The sequence below is a fragment of the Pseudophryne corroboree genome, chromosome 3 (genome assembly GCF_028390025.1).
Source record: "Pseudophryne corroboree isolate aPseCor3 chromosome 3, aPseCor3.hap2, whole genome shotgun sequence".
Classification (NCBI taxonomy): Eukaryota; Metazoa; Chordata; class Amphibia; order Anura; family Myobatrachidae; genus Pseudophryne; species Pseudophryne corroboree.
The window spans coordinates 456,669,023-456,686,807 of record NC_086446.1 but is presented as its reverse complement, the minus strand read 5'-3'; the positions used below and the strand labels follow the sequence as shown (position 1 = coordinate 456,686,807).

The 17,785-nt window shown below is 45.9% G+C and overlaps 1 protein-coding gene across 4 annotated transcripts in view; it reads left to right on the top strand.

The window, feature by feature from the left end:
* Window positions 1-17,785, top strand: part of NUP85 (nucleoporin 85) — a 165,794-nt gene that overhangs the window by 81,722 nt on the left and 66,287 nt on the right. For all 4 annotated transcript variants that reach the window (XM_063960650.1, XM_063960651.1, XM_063960649.1 and 1 more), the window contains one exon: window positions 2,965-3,086. In XM_063960650.1, the coding sequence (XP_063816720.1) occupies window positions 2,965-3,086 (122 nt within the window). The remainder of the gene's footprint in view (window positions 1-2,964; window positions 3,087-17,785) is intronic.

The following is a 17,785-nucleotide window of genomic DNA, read 5'->3' as shown; positions in this document are numbered from 1 at the left end:
TTAAAGACGTGAATCAATGGATCTCTTAAAATTTAGTTCTACTGGAGAAAAAGCGCTATCTAAATAAAATTATTATTGTTCTTGTTATTAAAATTATGTTTACATAAACCCTTACACAAGTATCACTGGTTACCATCAAATAAAGGTATCTTTGTTCTTCCATATGTATTCTTAGATGGAAGACTTTATTGTCTGGTAGCATAAAATAATACAAATACTCAGAGTGCATATATCAAGCACATAAAGATTTCTTAAATAATAAAATAATCAAGGTGGATGTTATCTGTACCAGACAGTATGGTAGATGGCACATAACAAACTCCAGGCAGAAAGATGGAACCCAGGTGTCCTAGCACTGGGTTAGAAATGGACAGCTGGATCAGACAAACATCCCACCACATAACTTTTCCAATGCGTTTCAACACCCACTGGCGTTGTCTTTAAGGTGAGTGACTGCCATGTGCGACAACAAACGGGCACTTTGGAGTGAGCCTAATAAATTAGGCAGTCACTCCCAATGGAAAAGATTTTATTGGTTTTTCTTGCTACTGCAACCAGCTAATACTGTGCCAGAAGTGCTTCTCAGGTTGCAGAACTAATAGAGTATGAGAGTGCAATGAAAAAAGCTTTGTTTCATAAGCTTTCTTTGCATCTCCTTTTTTAATACAGGTTGAGTATCCCTTATCCAAAATGCTTGGGACCAGAGGTATTTTGGATATGGGATTTTTCTGTATTTTGGAATAATTGCATACCATAATTAGATATCATAGCGATGGGACCTAAGTCTAAGCACAGAATGCATTTATGTTCATATACACCTTATATACACAGCCTGAAGGTCATTTTAGCCAATATTTTTAATAATTTTGTGCATTAAACAAAGTGTGTGTACATTCACACAATTTTTTTATGTTTCATATGCAAACTAATACACACAGCCTGAAGGTCATTTAATACAGTATTTTTAATAACTTTGTATATTAAACAAAGTTTGTGTACATTGAGCCATCAGAAAACAAAGGTTTTCTATCACACTCTCACTCAAAATTCCGTATTTTGGAATATTCCGTATTTCAGAATATTTGGATATGGGATACTCAACCTGTAATTTATCATTTAATTTCTTCTTTTGCCCACTAGGGGGTGCAGGGACCACTGGTTTATAGCCTGGAGAGATGAGACTCTGGGCATCAATTAGTTAAAAAAAATAATAATAATAATAATTCCCAGCAGCCCCAGACCTCGTCTCCACTAAACCCCCACCCCCCAGCCACCTGTAGTCAGTTTCAGTTTGGTGCTAAGCAGGAGTGGGCACCATGTTATTAGGAGCTGCTTCTGATGGCCGTTTTGCTACTTTTATTTATTTGTTATGGGTAATCAATTATTCTACTGATAATCAGAGCAGAAGTAATTTGTATGTTCACTTTTATAGAATGTATAATGCTAGTTAAAATATTAACACTAATAATAAACTTTGAGTTTAAGAAATGTATAAGCTACTGACGTTAGTATAACTTGGGCACATTACAATGACCTCCTATTGCAAATAATACACGGATTTCCCAAAATAGATATCTGAATCTCGTATAAAATGGGTATATTACAGTATAAAGCTGCTTTATACCAAACATAAGTTTATTCATGGTTTTACAGTGTACATTGTTTCAAAAAACACATTATACCGTATTTTCTGCTATATACTTCACAAAACATATAAAAAAAAAAAAGAATTTAAGTTAATCTATGAAACACAGAAAGAAACCTTTATAGTTAGCATAACTTTAGCAGTGGTTAGAAAACACAAGGTAATTCAGACCTGATGGTAGCAGCAAATTTGTTAGCAGTTGGGCAAAATCATGTGCACTGCAGGGGGTGGGGGGGATTAACATGTGCAGAGAAAGTTAGATTTGGGTGGGGTGTGTTGAAACTGAAAACTAAACTGCAGTGTAAAAATAAAGCAGCCAGTATTTACTCTGCACAGAAACAAAATAACCCACTCAAATCTAACTCTCTGCAAATGTTATATCTGCCACACCTGCAGTGCACATGGTTTTGCCAGACTGCTAACAAATTTGCTGCTACGATCAGGTCTGAATTACCCCCACAGATCAATAATTATTCAATCAGTGCATTTTTACATTTTATATGTGTTTGTTTGATAAATGTAATATGATGTAGTACCTAAAGGCAAAACTATAAAGAACATGTCCTCATAGGATAGCTCCGTAGCAGCCAATGTTAAATATAATCATCCTATTACTGATATAATTTTGGCTGGCCTTATTATAGGGTTCACCTGCATGGCGACATTACGTATAATTCTTTTGTTCACACTTGGAGTCACAAGACGATTCATACAACAGAAATTTGCGCCGAGAAAAAAGCACAAAGGATACTAGCGTCTCCCCTGCAAGTCAGCACTGAAAGATCAAAAAAACTGACCTAATAATCATTTAATAATAAAAAGATGAAAAAAAACATGATTTTTTTTCCATTCTATGCTCTGTTATGGTGTCACAGCTTCTGTAAAACGGATTTAACCTTGTGCTAAATTTGTGGGGTTACACTAATTATGTAAAATGAAACTAAGGAAAGAATCACAGCAGATGTGTACCAATTTTTGTCCTTCAATCTTTGCCTGTTTTTTTTTTCTTTTCTATATGAAAATATAGACTTAAACAGAAACCCTATCTGCTTATTTGCAGAAAACCATAACTTCCATAAACTACAAAAAGATTGCCACCATCTCTTATTATGAAACTGGTTAAGCTGTTCACAATTTTATTAAAAATCACTACATTGAATTTATTGACAAAAATCCAGCTGCAGTACAAAGCTATATGTGCTGAACTCTATTGGAATGATCAGCCCACAAATTCTCATTGGGTTGTGTGGAAGTTATCTACTGCTTAAATTTGGGATCATGTAAATGTATTCATGAAATGTCTTTGCTTTCTCTGTTAGCTGGGTCCCTTCTGATATTGCTGCTTGACTGGGTGCGTCTTCATGTAAATGAGGTGGACCGTGTATATCAAGATGTAATACAAAGTGACAACCCCACTCAACATGACAGGTTCTGGGATGCAGTAAGTGTAACCTGCTAGGGAAATGTTTTCTTGTAAATTTCCAATAAATTCTGCATTGCTGGGCATTCAGAATTACAAATGTTATAAGATCGTTATTCATAAAAAGAGTACACGTTCAGATGAGGTTGATGAAGTAGGTGCAGACATGAAACAGAGGGCCCTGCTCGTGAGAGCTTACAGTCTTGTTGGTGGTAGCAGTGCTGTGTTGGTGCTCAAAAAGGATTCATCTGTCATTGTTTTTCCTTTTGCAGAGTCATAAGATATATACATAATGTAACTTAGTAAATGATCTAATAACAAAGTGGCAGTACTGGTGCATGTCTAAGCGCAGACCCTCGAGACAGGAAAGTTCTATGCTTTTCAAGACGATTCCTCAGGCCATGAGGAAGATGTATACTTTCATTTTTTTGTTGAGACCTCCTCTGTCCTGGAGGAATCTCTATCTCAGGTAGATGTGGCGGTCCTGATTAAGGCAGTTAAATTGGTCCTTTTAATTGCGAAGCAAGCCCCTAAGTCTAAAGCTCCTGTGTTCAAGTGTCAGAAGAAGGTTTCCGCTGAACTCCCAATTTCTGCGCAGCTAGATAATCTTTTGGCTGAAGCTTGGTCAGTTCAGGTCTCCAAGTGCATTACTTCTTTATATCCATTTTGTCTGTCTCCTTCCCCGTTTGACGCTCACTTTGCCGGCCTAGTCCAAAACACTACCCTTCCTATCCCAAACACGGCTTCCCTTAGGATTCCAAAGGATAGGAAGTTGTAAACTTTGCTTAGTTATTTATTCTCATGCCGAGTCTATCGTGTGACCAGCCCTAACATCCACTTGGGTGGCTAAGGCCGTTGAGGTTGAGCAGACACCCTTGAAGAAGGCCCCATTTCTGATACTCGCAGAAACCAGGTACTGTCCCTGATAAGGGAGCAATAGACACTGGTCACCTAACATCCAAGGTGTCCGCTTCCTTTAGGGTCTGCTAAGAGAGCCCTCTGGCTTTGTTCCTGCACTTGGACTCTAAAAAGGCCCTAGAGGTTCTTCCTTATTCATGGGACATTCTCTTTGGTCCAGAATTGGATAATATCATAGCCACCATGGCAGCATCCAAAACGTCCTTCCTTCCTTCTGTGGCCGCCCCTATTGTGCAAGTGTTTAATTTTCGCTCCTTTTCGTCCATAGGGAAAGGACAAGGGCAAGTCCTTTTCTACGTTCTAGGGTTCTTCCTCCAAAAGCTCCAAGCACGAGGCAAACTGCCCTGGTCTGCCAGACTCCCTGCCACCAAGGCAGTTGACAAGCCTGCCGCAAGATGTGGTGGGCCTCCACCTGGCAGACCCCAGTGTGAGAGGCCGGCTTCTGCTTTTCTATGAGACCTGGATGGCAACCACGACGGACTCCTGGGTACGTGGAGTACTCTCCCAGGACTGCTCTCTAACCTTCCACTGTTTTTTACATAGGATTTTCACAGGATCCAGGTAAAGCAAAAGCCCTGCGTGTGTCCATTCACTCCCTCCAAGGTAATTGTTCCGTTCCCCCTGTCTCAGGCTTCTATGCCAACCTCTTCTTGGTTCAGAAGCCGACTGGTTCCTTTCCGCCAATTCTTAACCTGCAGACGATCAACAGGTTCTGCATTTAGGGGGTCATTCCGAGTTGATCGTAGCTGTGCTAAATTTAGCACAGCTACGATCAGGCACTCAGACTTGCAGGGGGACGCCCAACACAGGGCTAGTCCGCCCCGCACCCGCATGACAGTACCCCCCCCCCCCCTTCAGAAATGCAAAAGCATCACACAGCGGCGATGCTTTTGCATCTCAGGAGTTACTCCCGGCCAGTGCAGCTCCTGCGGCTGGCCGGGAGAACCTCTTCGCTGCCCCAGGTCGCAGCGGCTGCATGTGACGTCACGCAGCCGCCGCAGCCCGCCCTCCTCCAACGGTCCAGCCACGCCTGCGTTGGCCGGACTGCGCCCCCTAAATGGCGGCTTAACACCGCCGTCCATCCTCCTCCCGCCAAGCGACCGCCTCTGCATGCAGTGCCTCTGCATGCGCAGTCCCGACCCGAACGCTGCGATAAACTGCAGCGAGCGATCGGGTCGGAATGACCCCCTTAGTCTCTGTGTTCCATCATTCTGCCACTGGAGCAGAGGGATGACGTGGCCTCCTTGCACATCCAGGATGCCTATTTACATATACCTATCCGGCTCAGTCACCAGTGTTTCCACCGGTTTGTGGTCTGGGAGGAACATTATTAATTTTGGGCTTTGCCTTTTGGTCTTTCCACTGTTCCTCCTGTCTTCACGAAAGTCATGGCAGCTCACTTGCGGTGCAGGAAGGGTCAAGAATTCTTCCTTACCGGAATGACATAATTATCCTGGCTTAGTCACCAGATGTCCTCTGGAAACACCTTTGTCTCATCATAGATCTGCTTCAGTCCCACAGATGGATCATCAGTTGGCAGAAATCCTCCTTGACTCTGTCTTAGGAGATGCTCCATTTGGAGGCCTTGTTAGACTTCAAAGTTCAGCGGGTCTTCCTCCCTGCGGACAAACTTGGGATCTGTAGCACAAGATTTGCAGGTTCTCATATCCCCGCCGAGTGTCCGTACACTCCTCCATGCGTATCCTGGCTCTTTTGTCTCTATCTTCGACATAGTTGGGGTATACCAGGTTTCGCGCCTGCCCTTTTGGATGGATGTTGTTGATAGAACAAATCCCATCGGCAGATCAAGTCACAGAAAATCATCCTATCTTGGGAGGTCCAGCACTCCCTCTTGGGGTGGCTCTAGAGGTCCCACTTGGACAAGGGTCGTCCCTTTTTGGATTCAGGATTGGGTGCTCCTCACCTCCGACACAAGTCTTTGCAGGTGGGGGACCTTAACCTGTCAGCAATCCTTTCAGGGTTGGTGGACAGTTCAAGAAAGCGGGCTTCTTATAAACATTCTGGACTCTGCACGTTTTTCAAGCTCTCTGTCTAGGTCGGTCGGCGCTCGCAGTTGCAGCACCATGAAGGAGGTGAGTCGCATTCTCAACTGGGCAGAGCATCATCTGCCATCTCTATTGACTCTTCATTCCTAGAGTCTAAGAGGCGGACTTCTAATCTGTCAAGACATTCACTTGGGAGAGTGGGCTCTTCATCCAGGCTCCTATCCGCTCCTAGTCCATTGCTGGGTCTTGTCGGACATCGACTTGATGGAATTTCAGCACAGGCACATGCTGACGAGGTACTGCTCCCACACCAAGTACTTGGGGCCCCTTCTGGTAGATGCCTTAGCTGTTCGGTGGACCTTTCATCTCATGTACATCTTCCCCTCCTGATCTCATTAATTCTGCTGGGTTCACTGCAATTTGAAATTGCAAGGCGATACCGTAATCCTAGTAGCTTCTGATTTGCCGCGATGAGCTTTGTATGTAGATCCCCTCGGCCTCTCCATTGCATCTTCCCCTTCAGACCTAAGCGCATTATTTTGTCGCTCTCCACTCGAACCGTGCTGTGCGTTGGACGCGACTAGGCTTCTTCCCTAAGGTAGTTTCTTAGGGGGAGATGTACTAAGCAGTGATCAGACTGGAGAAATTGGATTTTGTAGTTTAATAGATTTAGCTGCTGGTAACAGAGAAAGCTCTTTTACTTTGATTATTCCAGACTGTCTTCTATTGATAATCAAATGTTTCTTCTAATCTGCTACTGGTGCATTAGTATGTGAACTGCAGTGTAGTGACCATAATTAATCAAGTACTACTTCTAGTGATCTGCAACTGATCACAACAAAAGGACTGACTATTGGCCATCCTCTAGGCCAGTGTTTCCCAACCACGGTCCTCAAGGCACACTAACAGTCTTGGTTTTAGTGATATCCCTGCTTGAACACAGGTGACGTAATTAGTACCTCAGTTATTTTGATTTAACCATCTGTGCTGAAGCCTTGATATCACTAAAACCTGCACTGTTGGTGTGCCTTGAGGACCGCGGTTGGGAATGCCTGCTCTAGGCTGTTATGAGAAATATAATAACACACTAGTGGATTTAGGTGTACAAAATAGACAGAGACAGTGAAAATTAATGTCTCCATCCAGATGTCATCTTCAGACAGCTATCATCCGGAGTCTGTACTCATCCCAGTGCTGTACTGACTCATTTTCCTAGTGGGCACTGTGGGCAACAGTCTGTTTCTGGCGGTCCTGTTGAGGAATAGCAAGATAAATAACACCACCAATCTCCTCTTCATCTTAAATTTAGGGGTAGCAGACCTCTGCTTCATCATATTCTGTGTACCCTTTCAAGCCACCATATACACCCTTGAGAGCTGGGTCTTTGGCCCTTTCATGTGCAAAGCAGTACACTTTTTCATATATCTCACAATGTATGCCTCCAGCTTCACCCTCACCACAGTGTCCCTGGACAGGTAAGAAGACCTCTTGATATTTAATATGGAACTATACTTAGAAAACGATATTCCACATATGTCATGTATAATTGTTTTTTTTTTTTTTTAAATTCCTTTTTTTATTTTAGTTGGAGCACAACAAAAAATTCACAATAAAGTACACCAAAGTATACAATCGGTAAAAGGTATAGCAAAAGCAAATGTCTATCAAGTAACAAAAATAAAGCAGCAGTGTGAACCGACATGAGAACCAATATACATAGTAGAATCACAATAAAGGTTCTTTCAAGTATTGAAGACAAACAATGTAAGCCTGGATCCATGCCCACATCAACACCAACGTCCACTTTCTCTCATAGTAGAGCATTATGTTCCCTCCTAAATAAGCCTGGTAAAAAACTAATCAGCATCAAACGAAATTGGGGGGTCCTGCCCATAAACCCTAGTTTCGTACCATAAAGTGTTGTTAAAGCATCGCCACACCTGTTCCTTTAATGGGTGGGACAGGGTTTTGATGTAGCTTTCCCATGTCTCGAAAAATTTCATGGTAAACCTTTCCTTTTGTAAAGAGGCCTCCAGCCATTCCATTCTGAAAATATGAAAGATCTTCCCTAGGAAAAGTGATATTGGCGGGGCCGAGGGCTGTAACCACATCAGTAAAATACATTTTCTCTTACGTCCTAGAGGATGCTGGGGACTCCGTAAGGACCATGGGGTATAGACGGGCTCCGCAGGAGACATGGGCACTATAAAGAACCTTAGATGGATGTGCACTGGCTCCTCCCTCTATGCCCCTCCCCCAGACCTCCGTTAGATCCTGTGCACAGAGGAGACTGGGTGCACTACAGGGGAGCTCTCCTGAGTTTCTCTGAAAAAGAATTTTGTTAGGTTTTTTATTTTCAGGGAGCACTGCTGGCAACAGGCTCCCTGCATCGTGGGACTGAGGGGAGCGAAGCAGACCTACTTAAATGATAGGCTCTGCTTCTTAGGCTACTGGACACCATTAGCTCCAGAGGGTCGGGACGCAGGTCTCACCCTCGCCGTTCGTCCCGGAGCCACGCCACCGTCCTCCTCACAGAGCCGGAAGATAGAACCCGGGTGAGTATAAGAAGAAAGAAGACTTCAAAGGCGGCAGAAGACTTCAGATCTTCTCTGAGGTAACGCTGCGCGCCATTGCTCCCACACACAACACACAAAGCGGGCACTGAAGGGTGCAGGGCGCAGGGGGGGCGCCCTGGGCAGCAATAATAAACCTCTAGGGACTGATATCTTGTCATATATATATATATATATATATATATATATATATATATGGGCTGCGGAGGCAGTATATATTATAATCCCCCGCCAGTATTGGAAATTTGAGCGGGACCGAAGCCCGCCGCTGAGGGGGCGGAGCTTGATCCTCCAGCACTAACCAGCGCCATTTTCTCCACAGCACACTGCAGAGAAGCTGGCTCCCAGGACTCTCCCCTGCTGAACACGGTGACAGAGGGCAAAAAAGAGGGGGGGGAGACTTTTAATTATCGCAGTGAGTGTGTGTATGTATATATATATATATATATATATATATATATATATATATATATATATATATATATATATATATAATATATAATATATAAGCGCTGTTGTATCTGGGAATTTGTTTCCAGTGTCAGTTGGCGCTGGGTGTGTGCTGGCATACTCTCTCTGTCTCTCCAAAGGGCCTTATTGGGGAACTGTCTCCATATAGATATATCCCTGAGTGTGTGGGTGTGTCGGTACGCGTGTGTCGGGATGTCTGAAGCGGAAGGCTCATCTAAGGAGGAGGTGGAGCAGATGATTGTGGTGTCTCCGTCGGTAACGCCGACACCTGATTGGTTGGATATGCTGAATTTTTTAAATGCAAATGTGTCTTTATTACATCAGAGGTTGGACAAAGCAGAGTCCAGGGATAGAACAGGGAGTCAATCCATGGCTTTGGCTGTGTCACAGGGCCCTTCAGGGTCTCAGAAACGTCCCCTGTCCCAAGTAGCAGACACTGATACCGACACGGATTCTGACTCCAGTGTCGACTACGATGATGCAAGGTTACACCCAAGGGTGGCCAAAAGTATTCATTATATGATTATTGCAATAAAGGATGTTTTACATATCACAGATGACCCCTCTGTCCCTGACAAGAGGGTACACATGTTTAAGGAAAAAAAACCTGAGGTAACCTTTCCCCCATCTCATGAGCTGAACGCGTTATTTGAAAAGGCTTGGGAAACTCCATAGAAGAAACTGCAGATTCCCAAAAGAATTCTTATGGCGTATCCATTCCCTACGCAGGACAGGTTACGGTGGGAATCATCACCCAGGGTGGACAAGGCGTTAACGCGCTTGTCCAAAAAGATGGCGCTACCGTCTCAAGACACGGCAGCCCTCAAGGATCCTGCTGATCGCAGACAGGAAACTACCTTAAAATCTATTTATACACATACGGGGGCCTTGCTCAGACCGGCAATAGCGTCGGCTTGGGTTTGTAGCGCTGTTGCGGCTTGGACGGATACTTTGTCAGCTGACATTGATACCCTGGATAGGGATACCATTTTGTTGACCTTAGGTCACATTAAAGACGCAGTTTTATATATGAGAGACGCTCAGAGAGACGTTGGTCTGCTAGGTTCGAGAGCCAACGCCATGGCGATTTCTGCTAGGCGAGCCCTGTGGACCCGCCAATGGACGGGTGATGCCGACTCAAAGAAGCATATGGAAGTTTTACCTTACAAAGGTGAGGATTTATTTGGGGAAGGTCTCGCGGACCGGGTTTCCACAGCTACCGCGGATAAATCTACTTTTTTACCTTATGTTTCCCCACAGCAAAAGAAAACACTGCAATATCAGATGCAGTCCTTTCGGTCGCATAAGTCCAGAAGAGGTCGGGGCTCTTCCTTCCTCGCCAGAGGTAAGGGAAGAAGGAAAAAACTGCCTGCTACGGCTAGTTCCCAGGAGCAGAAGTCCTCCCCGGCTTCTACTGAATCCACCGCATGACGCTGGGGCTCCACTGAGGGAGACTGTGTCGGTGGGGGCACGTCTTCGACTCTTCAGCCACGTCTGGGTTCAGTCAGACGTGGATCCTTGGGCAAGGGAAATTGTATCCCAGGGTTACAAGCTGGAATTCGAAGATGTGCCGCCTCGCCGGTTTTTCAAATCGGCTCTACCAGCTTCTCCCCCAGAGAGGGAGATACTTTTAGCTGCAATTCAAAAACTGTGTCAACAACAAGTGGTTGTCGAGGTTTCCCTAGTTTAACAGGGGAAGGGATACTATTCAACCCTATTTGTGGTCCCGAAACCGGATGGCTCGGTCAGACCCATTCTAAATTTAAAATCCCTAAACCTGTACTTGTAAAAGTTCAAATTCAAGATGGAATCGCTCAGGGCAGTGATCTCCAGCCTGGAAGGGGGGGGGGGGGGGATTTCTGATGTCACTGGACATAAAGGACGCATACCTTCATGTCCCCATATATCCCCCTCATCAGGCGTATCTGAGATTCGATGTACAGGATTGTCATTACCAGTTTCAGACGTTGCTGTTTGGGCTTTCCACGGCCCCAAGGATTTTCACCAAGGTAATGGCGGAAATGAGGGTGCTCCTGCGCCGGCAGGGACTCACAATTATCCCGTACTTGGACGATCTCCTGATAAAGGCGAGATCGAGAGATCAGGTGCTGTGAAAAGTGTGGCACTCTCCCTGAGTGTGCTGCGGGAACATGGCTGGATTCTGAATCTACCAAAGTCACAGTTGGTTCCAACAACTCTGCTATATTTCTTAGGCATGATTCTGGACACGAAACAAAAGAGGGTTTTTCTCCCAATGGAGAAAGCCCAGGAACTCCAGAACATGGTCAGAGACCTGTTAAAACCGAAAAGAGTGTCAGTCCATCAATGCACTCGAGTACTGGGGAAAATGGTGGTGGCTTACAAGGCCATCCCCTTCGGCAGGTTTCATGCGAGGAAGTTTCAGTGGGACCTTCTGGACAAGTGGTCTGGGTCCCATCTTCAAATTCATCAGAAAATAAGCCTGTCCCCCAGGGCCAGGGTGTCTCTCCTGTGGTGGCTTCAGAGTGCTCACCTTCTAGAGGGTCGCAGGTTCGGCATTCAAGACTGGGTTCTGGTGACCATGTACGCGAGCCTCCGAGGATGGGGAGCAGTCACACAAGGAAGAAATTTTCAGGGAATATGGTCAAGCCAGGAGGCTTGTCTACACATCAACGTACTGGAATTGAGGGCCATATACAACGGCCTACGTCAAGCGGAGAATCTTCTTCGCGACCTACCGGTTCTGATTCAATCAGACAACGTCACAGCCGTGGCTCATGTAAACCGCCAAGGCGGAACAAGGAGCAGAGTGGCAATGGCGGAAACCACCAGGATTCTGCGCTGGGCGGAAAATCACATAAGCGCTTTGGCAGCAGTCTTCATTCCGGGAGTGGACAACTGGGAAGTAGACTTCCTCAGCAGACACGATCTCCATCCAGGAGAGTGGGGACTTCATCAAGAAGTTTTTGCAGAGATAACAAGTCATTGGGGACTTCCTCAAATAGACATGATGGCATCACGCCTCAACAAGAAGCTTCGGAGGTATTGTGCCAGGTCAAGGGACCTTCAGGCAGTAGCAGTGGACGCCCTGGTGACACCGTGGGTGTTTCAGGCGGTCTATGTGTTACCTCCTCTTCCACTCATCTCAAAGATATTGAGAATGATAAGACAAAAAAGAGTGCAGACAATACTCATTGTTCCAGATTGGCCTCGAAGGGCCTGGTATTCCGATCTTCAGGAGATGCTCACAGAAGATCCGTGGCCTCTTCCTCTCAGAGAGGACCTGTTGCAACAGGGGCCCTGCGTGTTCCAAGACTTACCGTGGTTACGTTTGACAGCATGGCGGTTGAACACCGAATCCTAGCTGGGAAAAGCATTCCGGAAGAAGTCACCCCTACTCTGATGAAGTCTAGAAAGGAGGTGACGGCGAAACATCACCATATCTGAAGAAAGTATGTATCTTGGTGTGAATACAAGAATGCTCCTACGGAAGTTTTCCATCTGGGCCGTTTTCTCCACTTTCTACAGACAGGAGTGGATATGGGCCTAAAATTAGGTTCCATTAAGGTACAGATTTTGGCCCTATGAATTTTCTTTCAGAAGGAATTGGCTTCTCTCCCAGAAGTCCAGACTTTTGTAAAGGGAGTGCTGCACATACAGCCTCCTTTTGTGCCTCCAGTGGCACCATGGGACCTTACAGTTCTTGAAATCTCACTGGTTTGAACCTCTTCAAACGGTTGAATTAAAATTTCTCACTTGGAAGGTGGTCATGTTGTTGGCCTTGGCATCTGCAAGGCGGGTGTCTGAATTGGCGGCTTTTTCTCACAAAAGCCCCTATGTGATTTTCCATGTGGATAGAGCAGAATTAAGGACTCGTCCTCAATTTTTGCCTAAGGTGGTTTCATCGTTTCATATGAACCAACCTATTGTGGTGTCTGTGGCTACGGGTGACTTGGAGGATTAAAAATTTATGTAGCCAGGACGGCTCGGCTTAGGAAAACAGAGGCACTGTTTGTCCTGTATGCAGTCAACAAGGTTGGTGTTCCTGCTTCTAAGCAGACTATTGCTCGTAGGCTCATTCTACGGCTGGATTGCCGTTACCAGATTCGGTGAAGGCCCATTTCACTAGGAAGGTGGGCTCTTCTTGGGCGGCTGCCCGAGGCGTCTCGACATTACAGCTTTGCCGAGCGGCGACTTGGTCGGGTTCAAACACTTTTGCTAAATTCTACAAGTTTGATACCTTGGCTGAGGAGGACCTCATGTTTGCTCAATCGGTGCTGCAGAGTCATCCACACTCTCCCGCCCGGTCTGGAGCTTTGGTATAATCCCCATGGTCCTTACGGAGTCCCCAGCATCCTCTAGGACGTAAGCGAAAATAAGATTTTAAACCTACCGGTAAATCTTTTTCTCCTAGTCCGTAGAGGATGCTGGGCGTCCGTCCCAGTGCGGACATTTTTCTGCAAGGCTTGTATATAGTTATTGCTTACATAAGGGTTATGTTACAGTTAAGATCAGTCTTTGGCTGATGCTGTTTTGTTCATACTGTTAACTGGTTGCGTATATTCCATGTTAGACGGTGTAGATGGTGTGGGCTGGTATGAATCTTGCCCTTAGATTAACAAAATCCTTTCCTCGTACTGTCCGTCTTCTCTGGGCACAGTTTCTCTGAGGTCTTGGGGAGGGGCATAGAGGGAGGAGCCAGTGCACACCCATCTAAGGTTCTTTATAGTGCCCATGTCTCCTGCGGAGCCCATCTATACCCCATGGTCCTTACGGAGTCCCCAGCATCCTCTACGGACTAGGAGAAAAAGATTTACCGGTAGGTTTAAAATCTTATTTTTTAGCTGCTGCAGAAATTATCATCAGCAATTTTTTAACACCCTGTTCCACCCTAGTACCCTCCTGCATTATACCAAATATTGCCCATTCAGGGGTAAGCAGTAAATAGTTAACTAGGTGTTGGGTTACGTATTTCCAGATCTGGACCCCAAATCTCCGGATTATGGGGCACCCCCATAGGCAGTGAAACAGCTCAGCCCGTTGTGTGCCACATCTAGGGCAGGAAGAGTCTTCTAACAGACCCATTAGGTGTCTACGGTGTGGCGACAAGTACGTTCTATGCCAGATATTCAAAAAGAGTTCGACATAGGACGCAGCAGGTTTTAATTTAATGGATAGCTCAAAGGACCTCAATAATGTTGTCATCGTAAGGGACGGAAAATAATCTCTCCACTGTGCCATTCCTGTCGTCATGTCATCATATTGTAAGGGCGTGTGCAAGAATGAATAATGGGTAGAGATTGCCTTGGAAGAGGGGTTCCCATTCATTAATAATTTGTCTAACGGGTTGTCATAGTCCTGCGGGGATAACAACCTAGAAGCAACAGCCACGTAATGTTGAACTTATAGGTACGCTAAGGGAAATCTATTCAATATTGGAAAGAGTGCCACCGCCTGTGCAAGCGTGAGTGGTTTTCGCGACTCACCGTTTGTAATTTGACGTATGGAAGTAATGCCGTGTCTTTCCCAGAGAGTGAAAGGATGGCTCGAGTTTCCTTCCTGAAAATGGCTATTGCGAACTAGGGGAAGGAAAAGGGACACATGTGGGTTCAAGGAGCATTTACGCCATAAGATGTGCCAAACTCTCCGAGTGGACATCAGCAGTGGATTCGCGCAAACCGAAATGGGTATCTCTTCTTCATGTAGATGCAAGAAAGAGATAATACTATCACCACCCAAGAAGGCAGTCTCTAGGGTCGTATTGGAATACATATTTCCACCATGTAGCCAATCTATCAAATAGCGTAAGTGGGAGGCATGACTATATTCCGATACATTAGGGAGATTCACACCTCCATTGTGTCTACGCTGCTGCAGTTTCACCAAACTAATTCGTACCCGCTTACCGTTCCAAATGAAAGTACGCATTATTTTATTAATTTCCGTAGTAGTACTCCTAGACAATAAAATAGGGAGGGATTGCAGTCGGTATAAAAGTCTAGGAAATAGAATAATTTTCACCAAGTTCACTCTGCCCAAATACGAGATTTTAAGATGTCTCCAATGTTCTGTAGCCTCACTCATGCCACGCACGATCTGCTGCAGATTAAGACACTACAAGTTGTTTACATTTTTTGGGATCTGTACACCTAAGTAAGTAATTGCTTTAGTTGTCCAACTAACTGGGGCCTCCCGAAACCAAGCCGGGCGTGCGTAGCCTGGTTTTAAATACAGAGCCGTGGACTTTTCAAAGTTGGCCTCGAACTCCGACACCTGCCCAAATTCTCTGATACGGTCCATCAGCGGTCCCAGGGTCCTCCTTGGTTCCGACAAGAATAAGAGGACGTCGTTGGCAAATGCCAATATCTTTTCTCTATCGTCCTAGTGGATGCTGGGGTTCCTGAAAGGACCATGGGGAATAGCGGCTCCGCAGGAGACAGGGCACAAAAAGTAAAGCTTTTCCAGATCAGGTGGTGTGCACTGGCTCCTCCCCCTATGACCCTCCTCCAGACTCCAGTTAGATTTTTGTGCCCGGCCGAGAAGGGTGCAATTCTAGGTGGCTCTCATAAAGAGCTGCTTAGAGAAAGTTTAGCTTAGGTTTTTTATTTTACAGTGATTCCTGCTGGCAACAGGATCACTGCAACGAGGGACAGAGGGGAGAAGAAGTGAACTCACCTGCGTGCAGGATGGATTGGCTTCTTGGCTACTGGACATCAGCTCCAGAGGGACGATCACAGGTACAGCCTGGATGGTCACCGGAGCCGCGCCGCCGGCCCCCTTGCAGATGCTGAAGTAAGAAGAGGTCCAGAATCGGCGGCTGAAGACTCCTGCAGTCTTCTAAAGGTAGCGCACAGCACTGCAGCTGTGCGCCATTTTCCTCTCAGCACACTTCACACGCAGTCACTGAGGGTGCAGGGCGCTGGGGGGGGGCGCCCTGGGAGGCAAATGTAAACCTATATAAAGGCTAAAAATACCTCACATATAGCCCCCAGAGGCTATATGGAGATATTTAACCCCTGCCTGTATTCACAAAATAGCGGGAGACGAGCCCGCCGGAAAAGGGGCGGGGCCTATCTCCTCAGCACACGGCGCCATTTCCTCTCACAGCTCCGCTGGTCAGGACGGCTCCCAGGTCTCTCCCCTGCACTGCACTACAGAAACAGGGTAAAACAGAGAGGGGGGGCAAATTTACTGGCAATATCTTGATATATATAAAGCAGCTATAAGGGAGCACTTATTATAAGGCTATCCCTGTCATATATAGCGCTTTTTGGTGTGTGCTGGCAGACTCTCCCTCTGTCTCCCCAAAGGGCTAGTGGGTCCTGTCTTCGTTTAGAGCATTCCCTGTGTGTCTGCTGTGTGTCGGTACGTGTGTGTCGACATGTATGAGGACGATATTGGTGTGGAGGCGGAGCAATTGCCAAATATGGGGATGTCACCTCCTAGGGGGTCGACACCAGAATGGATGCCTTTATTTATGGAATTACGGGATAGTGTCAACACGCTAAAGCAGTCGTTTGACGACATGAGGCGGCCGGACAATCAATTAGTGCCTGTCCAGGCGCCTCAAACACCGTCAGGGGCTGTAAAACGCCCTTTGCCTCAGTCGGTCGACACAGACCCAGACACAGGCACTGATTCCAGTGGTGACGGTGACGAATCAACCGTATTTTCCAGTAGGGCCACACGTTATATGATTTTGGCAATGAAGGAGGCGTTACATTTAGCTGATACTACAGGTACCACTAAACAGGGTATTATGTGGGGTGTGAAAAAACTACCTATAGTTTTTCCTGAATCAGAAGAATTAAATGACGTGTGTGATGAAGCGTGGGTTGCCCCTGATAAAAAGCTGATAATTTCAAAGAAATTATTGGCATTATACCCTTTCCCGCCAGAGGTTAGGGAGCGCTGGGAAACACCTCCTAGGGTGGACAAGGCGCTAACACGCTTATCAAAACAAGTGGCGTTACCTTCTCCTGAGACGGCCGCACTTAAAGATCCATCAGATAGGAGGATGGAAAATATCCAAAAAAGTATATACACACATGCAGGTGTTATACTACGACCAGCTATAGCGACTGCCTGGATGTGCAGTGCTGGGGTAGTTTGGTCAGAGTCCCTGATTGAAAATATTGATACCCTGGACAGGGACAATATTTTACTGTCGTTAGAACAAATAAAGGATGCATTTCTTTATATGCGTGATGCACAGAGGGATATCTGCACACTGGCATCACGGGTAAGTGCTATGTCCATTTCGGCCAGAAGAGCTTTATGGACGCGACAGTGGACAGGCGATGCGGATTCAAAACGGCATATGGAAGTTTTGCCGTATAAAGGGGAGGAGTTATTTGGAGTCGGTCTATCAGATTTGGTGGCCACGGCTACAGCCGGGAAATCCACCTTTCTACCTCAAGTCACTCCCCAACAGAAAAAGGCACCGACTTTTCAACCGCAGCCCTTTCGTTCCTTTAAAAATAAGAGAGCAAAGGGCTATTCATATCTGCCACGAGGCAGAGGTCGAGGGAAGAAACAGCAACAGGCAGCTCCTTCCCAGGAACAGAAGCCCTCCCCGGCTTCTACAAAAGCCTCAGCATGACGCTGGGGCTTCTCAAGCGGACTCGGGGACGGTGGGAGGTCGTCTCAAAAATTACAGCGCGCAGTGGGCTCACTCGCAGGTAGATCCCTGGATCCTGCAGATAATATCTCAGGGGTACAGGTTGGAATTAGAGACAGATCCACCTCGCCGTTTTCCTGAAGTCTGCTTTAC